Source organism: Eucyclogobius newberryi, unplaced genomic scaffold, assembly GCF_026437365.1.
Source record: "Eucyclogobius newberryi isolate DKJ021-1_F unplaced genomic scaffold, fEucNew1.0.hap1 SCAF_22, whole genome shotgun sequence".
Classification (NCBI taxonomy): domain Eukaryota; kingdom Metazoa; phylum Chordata; class Actinopteri; order Gobiiformes; family Gobiidae; genus Eucyclogobius; species Eucyclogobius newberryi.
Window position 1 is genome coordinate 28,135,067 of NW_027315857.1, and position 11,601 is coordinate 28,146,667.

At 48.6% G+C, this 11,601-nt stretch overlaps 1 protein-coding gene across 2 annotated transcripts in view; it reads right to left on the reverse strand.

Moving 5' to 3' along the window:
* The window catches only part of camta2 (calmodulin binding transcription activator 2), a 47,435-nt gene that overhangs the window by 14,233 nt on the left and 21,601 nt on the right, over nucleotides 1–11,601 (reverse strand). For both annotated transcript variants that reach the window (XM_072458467.1, XM_072458466.1), the window contains 7 exons: nucleotides 10,713–10,978; nucleotides 10,531–10,609; nucleotides 9,001–9,484; nucleotides 6,908–7,215; nucleotides 5,605–5,771; nucleotides 5,297–5,501; nucleotides 3,391–3,462 (listed from right to left, as the gene is read on the reverse strand). In XM_072458467.1, the coding sequence (XP_072314568.1) occupies nucleotides 3,391–3,462; nucleotides 5,297–5,501; nucleotides 5,605–5,771; nucleotides 6,908–7,215; nucleotides 9,001–9,484; nucleotides 10,531–10,609; nucleotides 10,713–10,978 (1,581 nt within the window). The remainder of the gene's footprint in view (nucleotides 1–3,390; nucleotides 3,463–5,296; nucleotides 5,502–5,604; nucleotides 5,772–6,907; nucleotides 7,216–9,000; nucleotides 9,485–10,530; nucleotides 10,610–10,712; nucleotides 10,979–11,601) is intronic.

Sequence of the window (11,601 nt, forward strand, 5' to 3'; positions counted from 1 at the left end):
AAAGAACATGGAACAAACAGGCTAAAGAACAAACACGCTAGAGAACATGGAACAAACACGCTAAAGAACACGGAACAAACACGCTAAAGAACAAACACGCTAAAGAACATGGAATAAACACGCTAAAGAACACGGAACAAACACGCTAAAGAACACGGAACAAACAGGCTAAAGAACACGGAACAAACACACTAAAGAACATGGAACAAACACACTAAAGAACAAACACGCTAAAGAACATGGAAAAACCACGCTAAAGAACACGGAACAAACACGCTAAAGAACAAACACGCTAAAGAACATGGAATAAACACGCTAAAGAACACGGAATAAACACGCTAAAGAACACGGAACAAACAGGCTAAAGAACACGGAACAAGCACGCTAAAGAACACGGAACAAACAGGCTAAAGAACACGGAACAAACAGGCTAAAGAACACGGAACAAACACGCTAAAGAACACGGAAAAAACAGGCTAAAGAACAAACAGGCTAAAGAACAAGGAAAACAAACACGCTAAAGAACACGGAACAAACACGAACAAACATGCTAAAGAACACAGAACAAACATGCTAAAGAACACGGAACAACCACGCTAAAGACCACGGAACAAACGCGCTAAAGAACACAGAACATACAAGCTAAAGAACACAGAACAAACACGCTAAAGAACACGGAACAAACACGCTAAAGAACATGGAACAAACACGCTAAAGAACATGGAACAAACAGGCTAAAGAACAAACACGCTAAAGAACATGGAACAAACAGGCTAGAGAACACGGAACAAACAGGCTAAAGAACAAACACGCTAAAGAACACGGAACAAACAGGCTAAAGAACAAACACGCTAAAGAACATGGAACAAACAGGCTAAAGAACACAGAACAAACAGGCTAAAGAACATGGAACAAACACGCTAAAGAACACGGAAAAAACACGCTAAAGAACACGGAACAAACACGCTAAAGAACATGGAACAAACACGCTAAAGAACACGGAACAAACACGCTGAAGAACACGGAACCAACAGGCTAAAGAACATGGAACAAACACGCTAAAGAACACGGAACAAACACGCTGAAGAACACGGAACCAACAGGCTAAAGAACATGGAACAAACAGGCTAAAGAACACGGAACAAACACGCTAAAGAACACGGAACAAACACGAACAAACATGCTAAAGAACACAGAACAAACATGCTAAAGAACACGGAACAACCACGCTAAAGACCACGGAACAAACGCGCTAAAGAACACAGAACATACAAGCTAAAGAACACAGAACAAACACGCTAAAGAACACGGAACAAACACGCTAAAGAACATGGAACAAACACGCTAAAGAACATGGAACAAACAGGCTAAAGAACAAACACGCTAAAGAACATGGAACAAACAGGCTAGAGAACACGGAACAAACAGGCTAAAGAACAAACACGCTAAAGAACACGGAACAAACAGGCTAAAGAACAAACACGCTAAAGAACATGGAACAAACAGGCTAAAGAACACAGAACAAACAGGCTAAAGAACATGGAACAAACACGCTAAAGAACACGGAAAAAACATGCTAAAGAACACGGAACAAACACGCTAAAGAACATGGAACAAACACGCTAAAGAACACGGAACAAACACGCTAAAGAACACGGAACAAACAGGCTAAAGAACACGGAACAAACACGCTGAAGAACACGGAACCAACAGGCTAAAGAACATGGAACAAACACGCTAAAGAACACGGAACAAACACGCTGAAGAACACGGAACCAACAGGCTAAAGAACATGGAACAAACAGGCTAAAGAACACGGAACAAACAGGCTAAAGAACACGGAACAAACACGCTAAAGAACACGGAACAAACACGCTAAAGAACATGGAACAAACACGCTAAAGAACATGGAACAAACAGGCTAAAGAACAAACACGCTAAAGAACATGGAACAAACAGGCTAGAGAACACGGAACAAACAGGCTAAAGAACAAACACGCTAAAGAACACGGAACAAACAGGCTAAAGAACACGGAACAAACACGAACAAACATGCTAAAGAACACAGAACAAACATGCTAAAGAACACGGAACAAACACGAACAAACATGCAAAGAACACAGAACAAACATGCTAAAGAACACGGAACAAACACGCTAAAGACCACGGAACAAACGCGCTAAAGAACACAGAACATACAAGCTAAAGAACACAGAACAAACACGCTAAAGAACACGGAACAAACACGCTAAAGAACATGGAACAAACACGCTAAAGAACATGGAACAAACAGGCTAGAGAACACGGAACAAACAGGCTAAAGAACAAACACGCTAAAGAACACGGAACAAACAGGCTAAAGAACAAACACGCTAAAGAACATGGAACAAACAGGCTAAAGAACACAGAACAAACAGGCTAAAGAACATGGAACAAACACGCTAAAGAACACGGAACAAACACACTAAAGAACACGGAACAAACACGCTAAAGAACACGGAACAAACAGGCTAAAGAACAAACAGGCTAAAGAACACGGAACAAACACGCTAAAGAACACAGAACAAACAGGCTAAAGAACACAGAACAAACACGCTGAAGAACACGGAACAAACACGCTAAAGACCATGGAACAAACGCGCTAAAGAACACAGAACATACAAGCTAAAGAACACAGAACAAACACGCTAAAGAACACGGAACAAACACGCTATAGAACACGGAACAAACATGCTAAAGAACACGGAACAAACACTCTAAAGAACACGGAACAAACACGCTAAAGAACACGGAACAAACACTCTAAAGAACACTGAACAAACAGGCAAAAGAACACGGAACACGCCCCGTCACCAAGAACCAGGAACTACACGGCAACACCAGCTCTAATGTCATTATCTTAGACCGAGACGTTTTAGACACATTTTAAGAGAGAATATTCCTGAATAAATACAAATATTTATATATGTATATGTGAACATATATATACATACATATACATATATATATATATATATATATATATATATATGTATATGTTCACACATGTGTCCCACAAAACGCGGTTGGTTGCGGTGGTGAGGACGCGGGGGTGTGGTGGGCGGAGCTCGGAGCTATGACATCATCATTGAGCTGCTGCAGGACGCTCCACACGTCACATGGTTTAAACGAGTCATGAGGCAATAAAAGAATAACCAAAGCTTTTGTGCAATAACTGTATTATTGAAATAAACACATGACTAACATGAGCACAGTTACCTTCAGAGCGATCCACGTAAGCTTCAGACACAGGACACAGTTAGCTCAGGTTAGTTTAGATTAGCTCAGGTTAGCACAGATTAGCTCAGGTTAGCTCAGGTTAGCTCACAGTAGCTCAGTCCTGGTCTTTACCTGTTTGTATTTGCGGTAACACCTTTGGATCACTGCAGCGGCCATGTCCTGCTGCTCCTTCAGACGACGACCCTGAAACACATCACACACCTGGTTTAAACCTGGTTTAGACCTGGTTTAGACCTGGTTTAGACCTGGTTTAGACCTGGTTTAAACCTGGTTTAGACCTGGTTTAGACCTGGTTTAGACCTGGTTTAAACCTGGTTTAGACCTGGTTTAAACCTGGTTTAAACCTGGTTTAGACCTGGTTTAGACCTGGTTCAGACCTGGTTTAGTCCTGGTTTAGACCTGGTTTAGACCTGGTTCAGACCTGGTTCAGACCTGGTTCAGACCTGGTTTAGACCTGGTTTAGTCCTGGTTTAGTCCTGGTTTAGACCTGGTTTAGACCTGGTTCAGACCTGGTTCAGACCTGGTTCAGACCTGGTTCAGACCTGGTTTAGACCTGGTTTAGACCTGGTTCAGACCTGGTTCAGACCTGGTTTAGACCTGGTTTAGTCCTGGTTTAGTCCTGGTTTAGACCTGGTTTAGACCTGGTTCAGACCTGGTTCAGACCTGGTTTAGACCTGGTTTAGTCCTGGTTTAGACCTGGTTTAGACCTGGTTTAGACCTGGTTCAGACCTAGTTCAGACCAAGTTTAGACCTGGTTCAGACCTAGTTCAGACCTAGTTCAGACCTAGTTTAGACCTGGTTTAGACCTGGTTTAGACCTGGTTTAGACCTGGTTTAGACCTGGTTTAGACCTGGTTCAGACCTAGTTCAGACCTAGTTTAGACCTAGTTCAGACCTAGTTCAGACCTAGTTTAGACCTGGTTTAGACCTGGTTCAGACCTAGTTCAGACCTAGTTTAGACCTGGTTCAGACCTAGTTCAGACCTGGTTTAAACCTGGTTTAGACCTGGTTTAAACCTGGTTCAGACCTGGTTTAGACCTGGTTCAGACCTGGTTCAGACCTGGTTCAGACCTGGTTCAGACCTGGTTTAGTCCTGGTTTAGACCTGGTTTAGACCTGGTTTAGACCTGGTTCAGAACTGGTTCAGACCTGGTTCAGACCTAGTTCAGACCTAGTTCAGACCTAGTTTAGACCTGGTTTAGACCTGGTTTAGACCTGGTTTAGACCTGGTTCAGACCTAGTTCAGACCTAGTTTAGACCTAGTTTAGACCTGGTTCAGACCTGGTTTAGACCTGGTTCAGACCTGGTTCAGACCTGGTTCAGACCTGGTTTAGACCTGGTTTAGACCTGGTTCAGACCTGGTTTAGACCTGGTTTAGACCTGGTTCAGACCTAGTTCAGACCTAGTTTAGACCTGGTTTAGACCTGGTTTAGACCTGGTTTAGACCTGGTTCAGACCTGGTTTAGACCTGGTTTAGACCTGGTTTAGACCTGGTTCAGACCTGGTTTAGACCTGGTTTAGACCTGGTTCAGACCTAGTTCAGACCTAGTTCAGACCTAGTTTAGACCTGGTTTAGACCTGGTTTAGACCTGGTTTAGACCTGGTTCAGACCTAGTTCAGACCTAGTTCAGACCTAGTTTAGACCTGGTTTAGACCTGGTTTAGACCTGGTTTAGACCTGGTTTAGACCTGGTTCAGACCTGGTTTAGACCTGGTTTAGACCTGGTTTAGACCTGGTTCAGACCTAGTTCAGACCTAGTTTAGACCTAGTTTAGACCTGGTTCAGACCTGGTTTAGACCTGGTTCAGACCTCGTTCAGACCTAGTTTAGACCTAGTTTAGACCTGGTTTAGACCTGGTTTAGACCTGGTTCAGACCTGGTTCAGACCTGGTTTAGACCTGGTTTAGACCTGGTTTAGACCTGGTTCAGACCTGGTTTAGACCTGGTTTAGACCTGGTTCAGACCTAGTTCAGACCTAGTTTAGACCTGGTTTAGACCTGGTTTAGACCTGGTCTTGTACCTTGTATCTCCTGAAGGCCGTCTGGATGATCCGCGCTGCTTCATAAAGTTCTCGTTGTTCTCCGTCAGTGAGCGTCAGGAGAGCAAAGTCTTGTTCTATCTTCCCATTGGCCGAGGCGTTGAGAAACTCCGCCCACGCGGCAGAAGAGGCCGGGCGCAGGCGGTGCAGCGCCAGAGTGGAGAGCGGCGAGGGCGGGCACAAGCGTCTGGGCACAGATGTCGACACACCATCAACATACCATCAACAGTCCTGGTTTAGTCCTGGTTTAGTCCTGGTTTAGACCTGGTTAGGTCCTGGTTTAGTCTCACCTGGGCGGGTCCACAGTCTCCAAATAAGCTGCGAGCCATGTGTCCTGGATATCTGGATTGTCCCGCCTCTCTCTGAGCGCCGACTCCACCCCTCGGGGGAAATCTTCGCATTTGATTCGTTCAGGAGTTGCCTCAATAATCTGTTCTGCCAGCGCTGCGACGTCCACCTGAAGAACACGGAAACGTAAGAACAAGCAACGTGCGCGAGAAGGGGCGGGGTGAGAAGGGGCGGGGTGAGAAGGGGCGGGGCGAGAAGGGGCGGAGCGAGAAGGGGCGGGGCGAGAAGGGGCGGAGCGAGAAGCAGGTGCGTGAGAAAGCCTTTTTGTGTTTGCTTGTGTGTGCCTTTGAGTGTGTTTGCAGCGTGTTTGTAGCATGTTGGTAGCACGTTTGTGGCGTGTTTGTAGCTTGTTTGTAGCGTGTTTGTGGCACGTTTGTGGCGCGTTTGTAGCGCTTTGTGGCGCGTTTGTAGCGCGTTTGTAGCGCGTTTGTGGCGTGTTTGTAGCATGTTGGTAGCACGTTTGTGGCGTGTTTGTGGCGTGTTTGTGGCGCGTTTGTAGCGTGTTTGTGGCGTGTTTGTGGCGTGTTTGAGGCGAGTTTGTAGCGTGTTTGTAGCCTGTTTGAGGCGTGTTTGAGGCGTGTTTGTAGCCTGTTTGAGGCGTGTTTGAGGCGTGTTTGAGGCGTATTTGTGGCGTGTTTGAGGCATGTTTATAGCGTGTTTGTGGCGTGTTTGTAGCGTGTTTGAGGCGTGTATGTGACGCGTTTGTGGCGCGTTTGTGGTGTGTTTGTGGCGTGTTTGTGGCGTGTTTGAGGCGTGTTTGTAGCGTGTTTGAGGCGTGTCTGAAGCATGTTTGTAGCGTGTTTGAGGCGTGTTTGTAGCGTGTTTGAGGCGTGTTTGTAGCATGTTTGAGGCATGTTTGTAGCGTGTTTGTGGCGTGTTTTTAGCGTGTTTGTAGCGTGTTTGTGGCGTGTTTGTAGCGTGTTTGAGGCGTGTTTGTAGCGTGTTTGTGGCGTGTTTGTAGCGTGTTTGAGGCGTGTTTGTAGCGTGTTTGTGGCGTGTTTGTAGCGTGTTTGAGGCGTGTTTGTAGCGTGTTTGTAGCATGTTTGTGGAGTGTTTGAGGCGTGTTTGTAGCATGTTTGAGGCATGTTTGTAGCGTGTTTGTGGCGTGTTTTTAGCGTGTTTGTAGCGTGTTTGTGGCGTGTTTGTAGCGTGTTTGTGGCGTGTTTGTAGCGTGTTTGAGGCGTGTTTGTAGCGTGTTTGTAGCATGTTTGTGGAGTGTTTGAGGCGTGTTTGAGGCGTGTTCACCTGCAGCTCGTCCTCCTCCAGAAGCTCCTCGTTCTCGTTCTCGCTCAGACTCAGGAAGTGCTCCAGAGACGAGTGTGCACGGCGGCCGGGAGCGTGCACGTGAGGAGGCGGAGAGTTCTCAAAGTCCATCAGGTGAGACTCCACCCCCCACAGCAGTCCCGGCGAATCGGACGGAGACTCCGGGGGAGACGTGTCCATGGGGGCGGGGCCAACGCTGGAGTAGGCGGAGCTCATTGAGGGCGATGAGGCGGGGTCAAAGGGCGAGGGCAGACCGCTGGACGAGCTAAGGCGACTGGACGAGCTCAGGCCTGGAAAAGGAACCAGAAGATGATGTTAAAGTGGTGGTCAGAAGTGGTCAGAGGGTCATCTCTTCATCACGACTGTGGCTCTCTAAAGTGGCGGTCAGAAGTGGTCAGAGGGTCATCTCTTCATCACAACTGTGGCTCTCTTAAGTGGTGGTCAGAAGTGGTCAGAGGGTCATCTCTTCATCACGACTGTGGCTCTCTAAAGTGGTGGTCAGAAGTGGTCAGAGGGTCATCTCTTCATCACGACTGTGGCTCTCTAAAGTGGTGGTCAGAAGTGGTCAGAGGGTCATCTCTTCATCACGACTGTGGCTCTCTAAAGTGGTGGTCAGAAGTGGTCAGAGGGTCATCTCTTCATCACGACTGTGGCTCTCTAAAGTGGTGGTCAGAAGTGGTCAGAGGGTCATCTCTTCATCACGACTGTGGCTCTCTAAAGTGGTGGTCAGAAGTGGTCAGAGGGTCATCTCTTCATCACGACTGTGGCTCTCTAAAGTGGTGGTCAGAAGTGGTCAGAGGGTCATCTCTTCATCACGACGTTGTCACAGAGAAAAACTTATCCATGCATTTGTAACGACTAGATTAGACTACTGTAACTCCTGCTTGCAGCGTGTCCTAAAAGCTCCATAAAAAGCTTTCAACTGGTTCAAAATGCAGCAGCAAGATTACTAACAGGAACAAAAAGAAGAGAGCACATTACGCCGGTGCTGGAGTCTCTTCACTGGCTCCCCGTCGAGTCCAGAATCAAATTCAAAATTCTACTCTTGACCTACAAAGCCATAAATGACATGGCCCCATCCCACCTCAAAGATGCTATAGAACCATATCATCCAAACAGAGCTCTTCGCTCTCAGAATGCCGGCCTTCTGGTGGTGCCAAGAGTCTCTAAAAGTACTGTAGGAGGTAGAGCGTTTAGCTCCCAAGCTCCTGTGTTATGGAATCAGCTCCCGACCCATGTTAAATATGCTGACACAGTCTCTTCATTTAAGTCCAGGCTTAAAACGTTCCTCTTCGAAATCGCTTATGGTCAGAGTAGTTAGGAACATAAAGATAAACCCACAGCTTCAACTACGCTGCCCTAGGAGTAACTATGCTGGGGGAAGTATGACAGCTTGAGCTCTATCCTCTTCTTCTTCTGACTACTTATGCTATCAAACAATATTTATTTTTTGATTCCACTTGCAAACTGTTCACCGCCTTCTTTTTCTTTCTCTCACTCCTGAGGACCTGTGGACCCAGATGCCCCTCCCCTGGTGAAGTGGTCCCTGCCCCATGTGGACGGTCCCTCATCTGCCTGAGGAGTGGGTCCAGCTCCAGTCTCCCTCGTGTCTGTGAGAGTCGGATCTCTCCTTCACTGGAACTCCTCCAGGTTTCTACGCTTTTTTCCCAAAGAGGTTTTTTTGTAGTTTTTCCTGGCCGAGAAGGAGAGTCTAAGGACAGAGGACCCTGGGACATCGTCCCTCGCCACCACAGACATTGTTGATTCATTTCTCCCTGTGGCCCTCAGAGGCAACTGTTGTTGTGATTTTGGGCCTTACAAAAATAAATTGATGATGATGATGACGACTGTGGCTCTCTAAAGTGGCGGTCAGAAGTGGTCAGAGGGTCATCTCTTCATCACGACTGTGGCTCTCTTAAGTGGCGGTCAGAAGTGGTCAGAGGGTCATCTCTTCATCACGACTGTGGCTCTCTTAAGTGGCGGTCAGAAGTGGTCAGAGGGTCATCTCTTCATCACGACTGTGGCTCTCTTAAGTGGCGGTCAGAAGTGGTCAGAGGGTCATCTGTGGCTCTCACCTGTGTCAGGGCTGGTGGACAGGGGCGACAGGGGCTGAGGAGAGTCTAGGAGATGGTCTCTGGCCTCAGGGTCTGGTCTGTGGAGGTCAGAGAGGGTCAGCTGAGGTTCCTCCTCCTCCTCCTCCTCCTCCTCCTCCTCCTCCTCCTCCTCCTCTTCCCTGCTCCTCCTCTCATCCTCTCTAGACTCCTTCAGGTGCTTCTCCACTTTCTTCTCTTCAGTGTTGTAGCCTCTCTTTCTAGTGTTCTGCTCCTCTGAAGCTGTGCTCTGTCCCTCCTCAGGTCTGTCTCTGGGCCCCTGGCTCCGCCCTGTGTCCCGCCCTGAGGTGTGCAGTCGCTCCAGGGCCGTAGCAAGCCTGGTGTGGCCCCTGGAGCGAGCCACAGCCAGTGGGAGCCGCCCCAGAGAGTCTGGGATCCCCAGAGCAGAGCAGCTCCAGGAGTAAAGCAGCTCCGCCGACGCCTGGTGCCCCAGAGCACACGCCCACATCTGCAACACACACACCATGTGACCAGAGGACACGCTCACATCTGCAACACACACACCATGTGACCAGAGGACACGCCCACATCTGCAACACACACACCATGTGACCAGAGGACACGCCCACATCTGCAACACGCACACCATGTGACCAGAGGACACGCCCACATCTGCAACACACACACCATGTGACCAGAGGACACGCCCACATCTGCAACACACACACCATGTGACCAGAGGACACGCCCACATCTGCAACACACACACCATGTGACCAGAGGACACGCCCACATCTGCAACACACACACCATGTGACCAGAGGACACGCCCACATCTGCAACACACACACCATGTGACCAGAGGACACGCCCACATCTGCAACACACACACCATGTGACCAGAGGACACGCCCACATCTGCAACACACACACCATGTGACCAGAGGACACGCCCACATCTGCAACACACACACCATGTGACCAGAGGACACGCCCACATCTGCAACACACACACCATGTGACCAGAGGACACGCTCACATCTGCAACACACACACCATGTGACCAGAGGACACGCCCACATCTGCAACACACACACCATGTGACCAGAGGACACGCTCACATCTGCAACACACACACCATGTGACCAGAGGACACGCTCACATCTGCAACACACACACCATGTGACCAGAGGACACGCCCACATCTGCAACACACACACCATGTGACCAGAGGACACGCCCACATCTGCAACACACACACCATGTGACCAGAGGACACGCCCACATCTGCAACACACACACCATGTGACCAGAGCACACGCCCACATCTGCAACACACACACCATGTGACCTAGAGGACACGCCCACATCTGCAACACACACACCATGTGACCAGAGCACACGCCCACATCTGCAACACACACACCATGTGACCAGAGCACACGCCCACATCTGCAACACACACACCATGTGACCAGAGCACACGCCCACATCTGCAACACACACACCATGTGACCAGAGCACACGCCCACATCTGCACAGAGCAGTGAGTACCAGAGGAGTGCAGGAGAAATGGTCCACGTTCAGAGGGTCCACTTCCTGCTCCAGGTCCAGACTGTCACTGTGCACTGACCTGAAGGAACAGAGAGGCTTTAACCCAGGTCTAAAGAAGGTCTAAACTAGGACTAAACCAGGTCTAAACCAGGACTAAACCAGGTCTAAACCAGGGCTCGTACCTCCAGGTCCTGAGTGTGTGGATCAGGTGTGTGTATCCCTGAGCAGCTGCTAAATGCAGCAGAGTCATTCCTCTGTGTCGCGCTGATCTGTGGAGCCTGTCTGAAGCCACGCCCCCTCCTGCTGAAGCCACACCTCCTCCCTCTTTAGTTCCACCTTCTGTGCCTACAGCTCCGCCCCCTTCTTCAGCTGCAGTGACACACAGCAACCTCCAGCAGGCGCTCTTCATCATACGGTCACACAAAGTTACGATGCGCTGCTCGAACCACTGAGGAGCAGAAGAAGAGCTTCAGACACGAGAAGATAGAGCAGGAGAAGAGCTTCAGACACGTGAAGATAGAGCAGAAGAGCTTCAGACACGTGAAGATAGAGCAGGAGAAGAGCTTCAGACACGTGAAGATAGAGCAGGAGAAGAGCTTCAGACACGTGAAGATAGAGCAGAAGAGCTTCAGACACGTGAAGATAGAGCAGGAGAAGAGCTTCAGACACGTGAAGATAGAGCAGGAGAAGAGCTTCAGACACGTGAAGATAGAGCAGGAGAAGAGCTTCAGACACGTGAAGATAGAGCAGAAGAGCTTCAGACACGTGAAGATAGAGCAGGAGAAGAGCTTCAGACACGTGAAGATAGAGCAGAAGAGCTTCAGACACGTGAAGATAGAGCAGGAGAAGAGCTTCAGACACGTGAAGATAGAGCAGGAGAAGAGCTTCAGACACGTGAAGATAGAGCAGGAGAAGAGCTTCAGACACGTGAAGATAGAGCAGGAGAAGAGCTTCAGACACGTGAAGATAGAGCAGGAGAAGAGCTTCAGACACGTGAAGATAGAGCAGAAGAGCTTCAGACACGTGAAGATAGAGCAGGAGAAGAGCTTCAGACACGTGAAGATAGAGCAG